At 40.1% G+C, this 12,572-nt stretch overlaps 1 protein-coding gene across 1 annotated transcript in view; it reads left to right on the top strand.

Annotated features, from left to right (window-relative positions):
• Nucleotides 1–5,488: 5,488 nt before the first annotated feature.
• The window catches only part of BICC1 (BicC family RNA binding protein 1), a 257,023-nt gene continuing 249,939 nt past the window's right edge, over nucleotides 5,489–12,572 (top strand). Inside the window, exon 1 of the mRNA XM_054572762.1 lies at nucleotides 5,489–5,938. Coding sequence (XP_054428737.1) covers nucleotides 5,749–5,938 — 190 coding nt within the window. The 5' untranslated portion in view covers nucleotides 5,489–5,748. The remainder of the gene's footprint in view (nucleotides 5,939–12,572) is intronic.

Here is a 12,572-nt window from a genome sequence, read left to right as displayed (position 1 = left end):
TTTTAAGCATCTATTTGCCAAACTTTATTTTTCTTTGAGTATTTGGGTCTCAGTTTCTTGAACCAGATTATCTTGGACCAGATAATCTTTCAGATTCAACATTGGCAATTTTAAGTTTATTTTAGTATAATGTAGTACACTAGTCAATTTTTCTCATTTCTCCACCCTGTTCCCTCAGGTGTAAAGTAAGAAGATAATGTCCCTACCTATCAAATGCTTTTAATTCAAGGATTAAAGTTTTAACTTTTATTTTTGTGCTTCTCCACAACTTAATTTCTGGTTATGTAGTCATCCAAATTGTATCACAAAATAATTTTTAAGCATATGTTTCTAGGGGCATGGTTAAAACTTATACCAGGCAGTTTCTTGGTGTTGGAGACACAACAGTGAAATGACACATTTTCTGCTTTCGGGAACTCTGCCATAAGACACACAGTAATAATGAAGATTATGATGACAATACAAAAAATAAATGCAAAGAAAATCGTTTTAATGGGAATAAGCATAACATTCACTGGAAACAAAAAATCAGCTTGGCACCAGGATGTGAAGCTTGTGAAGGCTGGGGTAAGAAAATGGGAGAATGTGTTCAAGGCTGGAGGGATGAGAGGAAGGCACTAACCCAGAAATCACAAATTGTTCAGCATTGTTGGAATGTGAAATGTAAGGGCTTTTGTATGCCATTTAATTGAATAATATCTGGCCATATGTTGAGATTATTAAAACATAGTTGTAATGCCAAGGTTTTAAATTAAAATAGGAAAGTATATTTTAAAAAAACTTCTGAAACTCTTAAAAACACATCCGTTCAGGATCAATAGTTTTGTATTTTGCTTTAGAAGAAACTAAATCACGAAACTTAACTAGGAGTGCCTGGAAACAAACATCAATCCATTTTACTTTAAAATGTTCCCAGAGGAGGTTTTTTTTTTTTCATCACATGACCATTAATCAAATTTAGACAATATATTTTTAAAGTAAATGTGATATAATACTTCATTATTTTTAAATCTCATAGATTTTCATATTTTGCAAACTTGAAGATTTAATATAATTTACTCCATAAAATCTACCCACCCACAGCTGATTACCTGACATCTGATCCGTTTCTATACTTTGAGTAAATTGAAAATTCTTTTTTTCTTAAGTGATATTGGAAGATATAGACAAAGAAAGCAAACATGCTTTATGAAAACAAAAATATCATCAACTATGCCAACTGTGATTTAATTTTTGTAGAAAGAGTACAGGACTCAGAAGTTGTGAATTCAAGGTTCTGTTAGTTATCTATCATTTCAATTATGATATCATAAACATTTGTTACTTCATTAGTTCTTCTAAAATTTACGTAGCCATACGGTTTCAAGAATCAATTACTCTAGAAGACTTGTATAACAACCAGAAGTACCATAAGCCTTCCCCCCATTTCCTATTTTCTACAGGCAACAACTTCCAACACTTTTAGCTGGATTCTATTTTTACATCCGTATCTCCAAATAACATGTTTATATTGCCATTTCTTGATTTTTAAAAAGTTTTAGTCATTTTCTGTTGACGTTACCCTGAAGCAGATGTAGTGTCACTTTTCACCACTGCGCCACCTCAAAGCCCCCACTACACACATGCGCAATTTCCAGTCCCCCAAATTCCTAATCTAGTTATAGTTCTATTTAGTTTTGATCAGCATTCATGGTTTACATTATTACAACTATGTAAATACTAGTTACAGCCCAGCCATGCAGCATATTCTATGTTGACTGTGCTGCATAGTATTTTTTAATACTTGGAATTATTAACTGTCTTTATTTTTTGTACCTTCGTTTTCTATGAACCAATCATGAATTTAACCCTAAAGTCGCCACCAACTGTCTTAATATCCTCTGAATATGTTTTAACTCTTCAAGAATTCTATTTAACCTGGAAGAAGTCTCTATGCTGAGACTCCTGACCTATTCCAATTTTTGTTCTCCTCTCACCATCCTCCCAAGGAACATTGTTACCTCTTTCACATGGATCTTTTGTTTTCTGTGTTCCATGTTTTTCTGTTTATCTTGGTTTACTCCCTTGTTTTGGTGGTGCACAGTCTTCAGTAGCTGGATCAGGCAGAGTATACCTAGGAAGAATTTGTTCTCCTGTTTGATTGATAGTTGCACTGGGTATATACTTCAATGTAAGAAATTATTTTCCATCAGGCACTGTTCCACTGCTTTCTAGCTCCTGGTGTTTCATCCATTTGGCAGGGCCCCTGTGTTTTCTCTGTGTCTGCACACATGACGTTTAGCACTGGTGGAGAAAGTCAGGGCAAGCAAGCTGATCCCATGACAAACGGATAGCGACCAACATCAGCCGGACTCTGAACAGTACCAATTCATTTTTTTTTTTTTACAGATGCAAAGCTAGTTTTAAAACTCTATAAACAAACAAACACAAACAAAACTTTCTATTTTCTTCAAACCTCTGACAGCTCTCCTTCCTGTACACTTTCAACAGGTAACTTTGACTTTGACTCTTTTGGGAAAAATTAAAGCCCTCCTATGGTATTCCCCTGTGTTCTAGGAATGAAACTTGCATGCTGACCTACATTTACACCCACTTGTTCATCTTCTGATGAGCTGTTTCTCTTCCACTTGTTCATACTTTCAAAGCCCTGTAATATCGATCCCTTCTATTTTTTCTTATATATTTAATTTTTGATAAATGGGTCATTTCCAGTGCTCAGTTCTCATTCATTATTAGATCAATCACCCAAGCTACCAGCCAACAAGCCCAATAAACAACAAAGAGCTCCTCCTCTACCCATATTATCCTTCAGTTATTGCTCTCTCCTCTTTTCAGGCAAACTTCTTCCAAATTGTTGTCTTTACTCCTCATTTCATTAGCTATTCAGTCTTTCACCACTTTATTCTGGCTTTCTTACTTATATCCCACTGACCCCCATCAAAATGTTTGGACCTCCCCTATTATACAAAGATAACCATACTTTCCTTTTTTGAAATTATCCTTTTCCTGGGTGTACATGACAAAACTTTGTTTTGTTTTTTTCTTCTTCTCTTACTAATTCCATCTCCTTTCCCATTATACTGTTACCTACTATTGGAAGTTGTGAAAGGCTCTTTCCTTGATCCTCTTTATTTCTAATTCTCCTTTATTTTCCTAGCCAGTCCTGCCCATGCATATGATTAGAATGACCACCTACAAACAATACATTTGAATCCCCTGCCAAGATCTCTTTTTCTGAGCTCCAGATCCTTGTATCCAATTGCTTACTAACTTCTTGTGGGTCTCAATGGCACCTTGCACTCAGTATGCCTAATTCAAGTTCATCTTTCCTCCAGTATAGTAAGTCCTCTTCCAGTGTCTCCTATTTCAGTTAATGGTACCAACCTCTCTCCAATTATGCTAGCCAGGACCTTAGAGCCATTCACATTTACCTCTTCATCATCCTGTACCCAATCTGTACTGATGGTAAACTGGCGATACTTACCATCAAAATATTTCTCAAATCCTTTCATGTCTCTCTATCTGAACTACTCTAAGTAAGCTACCAGCATCTATTACCTCAATTTCTAGATAGTCTCTTAATTGATTTAGCTGCTTTTGTCCTTATCCCTCAATCTGCTTTCCATATGATAGCCATAGCCATTTTTAAAAAACGCAAATCTAAGAACACAATCCTTTACTTAAAATTTCTACATGGCTTCCTTCTGTTCTAAGGATAAAATAAAAACTTCTTAACTTGGCTTACATGCTCTGCTCCTTACTTCTCTCTTCTTCCTTAGTTAGTACCATCTGATTTTTTGTTTTCTTTTACCAGCTTAGGGTGGTCTTCTTTTACCAGCTTAGGGTGGTCTTCTTTTAGTTCTTCCATGGAAGACTACATGCTCCCTTCTACAACCACAGAGTCTTTGCTTATACTGATCCTGCTGAGAGACAATATAAATTGGTAGCTAAGTACAGAGCACATAAAGTCTAATACTCAAGGAAGACTGCTTGGGTTCACATCCTGATTTTGCAGCTTAGTTGTATAAACGTGGGTAAGTTGTTTTACCTCCTGTGCCTCAGTTTCCTCAAATGAAAAATAAGGATAATTGTAATATCTACCTTCAGGGATATTATTATGATTGAATAATCATTATTACGATTGAATAATCATAATCAAAGGGAAAGCTTCTTCCCTCCCCTTTCTTGTCCAGTTAATTTCTTTGCAAACTTCCATTCTCAGCTCCAGAGTCACTGTTTCTGAGCAGCCTTCAAGGACCTCCCTGAAAAATCTGATTACTCCATTACAGGACTTTTCGTATCTTGAATCTCTTATTTTTAATTCTTATTATAGGTGCAATACAATATTTTTCTGAGTGATTTACTTATTTATTTGTTTATGCTCAACATTCTATCTTTTTCATTAGAATGCCAGCTCCAGGAATGGTGTTTGCTTTTGGTCACAATTCTTTGGGTCTAACACAGTGCCCAGCACATGATATGTTCCCATAAAATATTTGTTGCCAGGAAAGATGGTAAATATACCTGATGCAAGTCTCCTTGATAACTTCTTTTGGTGCTTCAATTAGTGCTTTGCACAGTAATTAATACGTTTAGAGAAGAAATGTATGGACACGTTTCTTCTTTCCTGGTGCTTCAAGTCCATGTTCAAGAGTGGCAGTAGGTGGGCTTGCTAGGGAAGGTAGGATCAGAAATTCATTTGCTGGTTATCATCTGTGAGACACTGATCTTGAGAACAGAGAAGAGCCCTCAGTGCCTGACAAGACAGCCCTGGATCCAGCTAATGACCATTGTAATCTCAGAGCCCCTTTCCCCCCTTTTTTTAAATCAGCTGAATCCATTCCTTGACAATCACATAGAAAATGACTCCATCCCCACCTCATTCAAGAAAAAACTCCCTTTGCTCCCAATAAAAAGAGTAAGCCTCTTGTCCATCTCATATGCAGCTGTCTACTTTGCTGGGATGAGTCAAAGGGGCGATCTGAGTTTGAACTGTTAGTAGGGGAAGGAACTTCATGGGAGCAATGATCACCAGTGATGTCTGTGAGAGATGGACATTGTTCTTTCCGCAGCCCTTCTCTTTTCTCCCTTCTGTTTCCAGCTTGTGGGATGGACTGGGGTTATGGGTTTTAGGATGTAGTGTGTTCTATGTAAGTAGAAGGAAAATTGTGTGTGCACTTCATATGTGTTCTAGAGTGTGCTGTGCTTGAACTTGGAGAGTGTCTGGGTTTGAACTATGAAAGTATGTGCGGGGGACAAGGTCTATACGTTTAAAGGCAGAAAAGTGGTTGTGTGTACGTGGTGAGTGTGTGCGCGCGAGTGTATGCTAGCGCCAGGGGCCGCCCGCCCGCGCGCGCGTCCGCCCGCCCGCCGGGGCTCCCGTGGGATCTGCCGGGCCAATGAGCGCGCGGCTTCAGGGGCGGCGGGCGGGGAGGGAGCCCCGGAGCTCTGCGGATGGATGCGCGGGCGGCGCGGCGCGCTCATTTCGCGCGGGCGTTGCTGGCTGGGGGCGGTGCAGCCACTGGCCCAGGACCGAGACCCGGACCCGGGGCGGCGGGCAGTGTGGGCGGCGCCCGGGGCTGGGATGCGCTGGGGACTCCGTGGCGGCGGCGTTGGCGGCGGCGTCGGCGGCTGCGGGCGGACGAGGTAGCGCCGCGGCGCGGGGAGCCAGACGAGCCCGTCCGGCGAGCGGAGGCGGCGCAGGCACCGCGGCGGCCGCAGCCGGAGCCCGAGCACCGCACGCCCACCATGGCCGCCCAGGGCGAGCCCGGCTACCTGGCGGCGCAGTCGGACCCGGGCTCCAACAGCGAACGCAGCACAGACTCACCCATGCCTGGCTCTGAGGACGACCTTGTCGCCGGGGCGCCACTGCACAGCCCGGAGTGGAGCGAGGAGCGCTTCCGCGTGGACAGGAAGAAACTTGAGGCCATGTTACAAGGTAGGCATCACCCCCGCGTTCTCGGACTCCCCTGTTGCGTCCCCAGCTCCTTCCCGGACATCCTCGTCGCGCGCCCCAGCGCCCGCCACTCCGGCCCGTAGCCAACTTAGTTCCCTGGTCCCCTTCCCTGTGGAGTCGGGGGACACCCATGGAGTGGAGATCTAGCGGTACTCTCCACCCTTCCACACCTACCAGGTTTCGAGGCACCGGAGACCCTGTGCTAACTTGCCGGCTGCAGAAAAGCCTAAGGCCGAGTTTGTACCGGGGCGCCTAAGTTGCGTTCTGGACTTTGGAGATGCCGTCCTTAGTGCGGACACCTGGGCTGTGCCATCCCACCCCACTCGGACCGCACAGAGTGTGTGTGACTCTCCCCACTCGCTGGCAGCCTTGAATTCTAGCTCTGTCTCTTTCTGTCTTGTTTCTCTCTCTCCTCTTGTCAGTATCTACTTCCTCCAGCTGAGGGGCCTTGTCTGGCTATTGGAAAACGCTCTGCAGATGTCAAGGCTTAAGACAGGAGTTCCGCCCACCATCCTCCACCCTGGAGCAAGAGGGGCCAGGATGGGGGTGAGCATCCAAAGCTGGGGATTGTGTCAGGGCAATGCTGCTGGGTTGGAGCACAGTATGTGTTCATCTCCTGACAGGCCTATAAAACACATCATGAGTTACAATAAGTTCGTAAAACTCTTCCAGTGCCATGGGTGTCTGACTGTGTCTTTCAGAACTTGGAATTTTTTTTTTTTTTTAACTCCCTAGTTTCTTTGGGACTTTCACAGGCGTAACAGCTTTAACCATATCGGACTGAAAACAAATTCTGTGTTTTACTGGGAGGATTGGAGTTCTCAGAGTGAACGCTAAAATGTCCAAGGTCATTTTGCCCTTCCTTGAAATGTTAATTACTAGCTTAACTGTAGCCACAGATGTGGCTTATTTCCTTCATCCAGAGAAATAAAGTATTTTCAACGAATGTCATTCTTGAAGTACTGCAGAGGACCAGGCATTAGTTTCACTAAGGGCGAGTAGTGGATTCATTCAGTAGCTAGTGTCCTTGTAACAAGGGAGCATTGGAGCCGTCCAACTTCTTTTTTTGTGTGCCTTTATGCATAACTTATTTTGACTTTATCAGTCAATACATCGCAATATGGGAGCTATTTAGCCTCTGGAAATGCAGTGGCTTTTTAGAACATTTAAGCAGGTTATTTTAAGAGAGAACAACATGTTTTCCAAAACAATAACTTGGTGGAAACAAATAGCAGGAGTGTTTGGCAGGCGTTTTTGGATGAGCTACGAATTCATCTCCCTTGTTGCTTATTTTTATTGATAAACATCCCTAGTGCTTGTCATGTCTCTCTCTCTTCCTTTCTTTCTTTTCCCCCCCTTAAATTATGTGACTTTAGGAGAGTTAATTCTGTGATAAACTGTTCAAATAAGAATATTGCAAAGTGGATTTGGAAATTAAAGCCCCAGTTGCTTTTTGATAACCCATTTTAGTTATTTTATGATTCTTTTTGTCTAGTGTCTGGTTATAAAACAGAATGTTACATTTATTCAGGAAAATATTGTTGAGAGATTTTTTGTATTTAAATGACATACCACATACCTACCTTTTCAACAAGTTTCCAATTTGTGTTCTCCATGAATCTGGAGTAATGGTGGGTCTTGTAATAATATGTCTTCCTTACCTGTTTTACACACATGAACCTACAAATGACATCAGTGATATTAGCTTCCAGGAAGCCCTCATGTATAACTTGAGCTTTAGAAGTGGATTCCTTTTTTAAAATAATTAATTTTCATTTAGAATAAAATATGGGTGAAGCACTTCTAAATTTCAAGGCTCTCCCCTTTGTAGATAGGGTATTTTGACATGAGATGGTTTAATATTGCTTTGCAGTGGTAAGATTTTATTTACAGAAAATCTTAGCAGAGTTAACATTTCTTCACCAGCCAACATATAGTGAAATATTCACATTTTAATCCCAAAGAATTCTTTAATGATTGAACATAGTGCTTTAACTTTCCAAAATTACCAATAAGTAAATTACGCCTTCTAAGAAAGTAAATTCTGAACATGTTTGATAATAGAACCCAGCGCAGAGTGTACCAAGGCATTTTGTGATGCATGGTTCTAGTGTCAAATTATATAGGACCACCATGTTGGAAGGAATAAGATTAGTTTTCTGAACCAGACATAATCACGCCTTTCTGCTTTATACCAGATGGTGATAGCAAGTGCAGGCGCTGGAATCGCTCAGACCTAGGTTCAGATAAATCCCTGTGGGACATTGGGACAGTTCCCGGGCCTCTGTTTCAGTTTGCCCTTAGGATTTTGTGAGCATGAAAAGTGATAATGACCAATAAGCTAAAACTTGCCATACTGAGAAGAGTATAATAGATATCAGTTGTTGATCATTATTAATAATAAATACTACAACATGGATTCAAAAGATTTCTACTGCCTATCAGAATTTCCTGACATATAGTATATACTTAAATAAAGGGAACAAAAGAATTTAGCAATTTCATAATTACAGAAATAAAATAGATACCAAAGTTGGAAATTTGGCTGGTCAGCAAATATTCTAATATTGTTAGCTATTCCTGAGTGAAAAAGACCTTTCATTTGAAAAGTGCCAAGTAAGTAAAGTCTGCATTTGGTTGGGTTTCTGATTATTGTGAATTTGGATTTGCCATTTTTCTTCTCACAGTTGCCTTAAAGTATGTGTAGGTTTCCAGTTCAAATCAGGATAAATAAGGTTATCTGCCTTTAAGTCTACATAGTGCAAATTGGTGATTATAATGCTTGGAATTTGTTTCCAGAGAGAGTGTCCTGGGGGCAAGTTAATCTTTAATAAGTTGTATTTTTATTAGTAGAGAAATTCTTCTACGCAATGGACCAAAAATTCAGTGAGGTTAAAATATGGGGAGTGGAGTAATGGTCACAGAAATGAAATCCATTCTTGGATTATCACTGACTCCCCAAAGAATTGATACAAATAAAACCACCAGGCTGAAAATGTAGGGAAAAATCACTAGTATTTCTTTTCTCCTCCTCCTTGTTTTGGGCCCAATAACTACCTTGGAACAGCCTTACAGAGTAGCTGGTATTTTTGTTCAAACCTAAAGGAAGATTATCCATTTTATTAGTCATCAGTTTTCTAAGTGGTAATTTTTTTTTCAAGTTTAATTTAGTTTTTTGATTGGTAGGGTCAGTTTTGGGATGGATACCATGAACAGCATTGTTTAATTATGAAGAAAAATAGTTTTTAATTGGTTTAATATTGATCTTCAAAATTTAGATTTTACGCTTCACATGAGATCATAGTGTTGATTCATTTAAGTCAGTTGAATGAGAGTTGGAAGGAAAGAGGGAGGAGAGGTGTAGGGGGAGTGGGAAGTCTGAGAGAAGTAGAAAATAAATAGGTCAAAAGAGTCACAAATAGTTTTAGTGTTTGGAGTCCTGAGAGGCAAACATGGAATCTGTGTATTTTAACTCTTGTTTTTCTGTGGTTGTTTACATCTTACTGTTCCACTCTTCTTTTTATGCTGAAAAACATATGTGTACAATACAGTAAAATTTCCTACATAAAATTTAGAAGCATAGGTACTTTCAAAGTTCTGAGTCCCTTGAATTTCATCATAGAAAGGAGGAAGTGTTAAAAGGGGGGGAAATGTCCTATTACCATGAATTGAGGTTGACATCTGCTGGGCTTTTGGGATATTGCTGTTAAAGACTTTAAAAACCATGTTGCAGTTTTAAAATAATAGGCACAACTGGGATCATTTATTGCTGCTTGCTTGAGCTGCCGAAGTAGCCACTAAAACAGGCTATCACCCATCATTTATTAAAAGAGCAGCAATTATGTTATCACTTTAATTTGGCAAACTTCAGTGAAGATTGTCTTATGATTAGGTCAACAGGTAATTTTTTAGGTGTTTTTGTGGGAGTAGGTAGAAATAAATAAAATTAAATGAATATGGGAGTACTGGAAATGAAGATACTTGTAAATAAGAGCTAAGCTTAATATTGTTTTCTAGCTAATGTTTGGTTAATGCTAATAAACAACAAGAACAAATTACTTTATGAAGCTTAGTGGTTAAAAGTACAGGGCTCTGGGCCAGATCTGGATTTGAATCTTGGTGTTACTTTTTAATAGGGAGTTTGGGAAGAAAATTTATCACCTGCGGACTCATTTCTAAAAGGGGGTGTTGATAATAGTGCCTGCATCCTTAGGTGGTTGTGATAATTAAGAGAAAAAAGATGTATGTAAAACATCACAGTGCTGGCCACATAGAAAGTGCTGAGTACATTAAAATTAACCATATTCATTATAAACCATAGTTTATAAAATTCACATTCTTAAACTGAAAATGAAAATAAAATATATTGGAAAATGAATTAAATGGTCTTATGATACATGAGCATTCACAGCTCTCAAGATATTATTATTGGCCTTCCTGGTAGCTCACAATGTCTCTTATAAAGGTGGATGAGTAAAAGTATATTAAACATGAGTGTGGAATTACAGATTTTCCTCAGGATGGCAGGGCTTTACATCCTCTTTAGTTATAAATGTCCCTGCCTTGAGTATTTTTCATTCTTTGAACACCCTGAGTCAATGAGTTCTGATATTTTTCCTAAAGACTAGCAGCAAAGTCAGTTAATTTCCCTTCTAATTTTATGTTGCTCTGAACTTATCATTTATTATGTATCTAGAAAGAGACTTTTTCAAAGAAAATGATATACCTGGGCTAATATGTTCTATTTGCTGTCTTGTAAGATGGGGTCAGTCCTACAATGGTGTCATATTCTGCGGATGCTGTGAACAAGGATAGTTGTCACGATATTATCACGATGATAATCCGTGAGCACGGAATGCGTGACAATGCACAGGAAGTGTTTAGCCCAGCACCAGGCACATGGTGCTTAGTAGACCCTAGCCCAGCAGCAGCAGTGCACCACGTGAAGGATCGAGATCTCAAAACACTAGGTAGCAAATGCTTGTCAGGTCTGTCTGCCTGCCGCCTGCCTTCCTTCCTTCTGTCCGTCCGTCTCTTTTTTAGGGGAAGGGACAATTTATTTTTTAGTGAAAGTCTTCCAATTTGAAAGTTTGTAAGAGTTGTAGTTGAGTCAGGGAGCAGACTTGAAGGTTAAGATTACGTTATAATCTAGATGAAAAAAATCCATCATGGGTTGTATAGCTTGGCAGTAACAGGCTCAGAAACTGCCATCGGACTTGGCTGGGGGTCCGAACTTGGCCTCTCGCAGAGTCCTGTGAGGACAGAATGAGGTGGACGTTACAACCCTGCATGCACGGGCATGGATTAATTGCTCTCAGTAACTGTACATACTCTCAGTAAATCTTATCTCTCTGAAGACTTGCGGGGGGGGGGGTACGCTGGGGGTGGGTGGGTTGGGTTAGTTGATCATTGATGAGTTAAAACAGGGAAAGTTTTGTCATATCAGTGAGTTTAACAAGCAGGAATGTATTTGCCTGTGATTAACAGAAAACCCAACACAATGACTTAAATAGGCTGGAGGTTATTTTCCTCACCTCACCAAAAATCTGGGGCTAAAAGGTGCAGGCCCCATAGCTGCCCGAGAAGCTCAGCGAATTCCTTTCTTGCCTCTCTTGTCCTGAGCTTGGGGCCTTCGACTTCATTGTCATTGGCTGGGCTGTGCCTGGAGTTGCACCGTGGTCTGTGCAGGGAAACAGAGGGGAACGAAAGTTGTTTTCTGTTCAAGATGTTGCCTTTTTCTGTGATAAAGGGTTTTGTCGCCTGGAACTTCCATCTGTATTTTTTTGGCCACTCTTTGCTACAAGAGATTCTGGGAACGTAGCTTCTTTTCCAGCTTCTTTAGAAGTAGGGAGGGATGAAAGGTGTCCAAATGAATGCTGAATGATCCAACCCATAGTTTCCCTACATGGGCAAAGCACAGGGCACTGTGACAAAAATTCCAAGTGACTGGAGCAAAAGCTTACCTGGATTGGAGAGTTTGGCCTGTACTGCTAATCCCTTGGTGATGTTATAAGTAGATGGAATTCCTTTTTCTTTCTTTATTTTTGTTTTTCTTATTTTTGGCGTAATCTAGGAGTAAACATAAATCCCAGAGAAGAAACATCTTTGATCATGTAAAGCTGTTCTCATCTTGTTACTCCTTTTATAAATAAGACCCAGGACCACTAAGTACTATGACCACCTTTTTTCCCCTTCCACCGTTTTCTCTATGTCAAATGTGTTTTGTATTTTTTTGAAATTGAAAATTCACAGTATGAATGCCCATTTTACCTTTTACTATACGATATTCTTTCTCTCCTCCCTCTTTCTTCCTACCCACCACCCATCTCAAATTGCTTTTAGAATTAGCAGCTTCAGTGTAATTCAGGCTTCTGCCCTTTTTTTTTTTTTTTTTTTCGGTAGATTGTTCACTGAAGTATAATCTGGTCAACTTTGTTCAGAAGATGAAGTCAGTTTGGAGCCAGTTTGATATGTGCCATGTTTTGCTATTTGTGCCATGTTTTGCTATTTGAAATTGTCCGGAATGGTGAACTAATTAAATACAACAGTTGGCTTATCCTGTTTTTATTCTAAAATATACTTCTTGAAAAACAAAAGGGCAGGGTGTGAGGGAGGT

Source organism: Pteronotus mesoamericanus, unplaced genomic scaffold (assembly GCF_021234165.1).
Source record: "Pteronotus mesoamericanus isolate MK-2021 breed Mesoamerican mustached bat unplaced genomic scaffold, CSHL_Meso_final contig_24, whole genome shotgun sequence".
Taxonomy (NCBI): domain Eukaryota; kingdom Metazoa; phylum Chordata; class Mammalia; order Chiroptera; family Mormoopidae; genus Pteronotus; species Pteronotus mesoamericanus.
The sequence above is the reverse complement of the archived record's forward strand: the minus strand, read 5'-3'. Positions and strand labels throughout refer to the sequence as shown.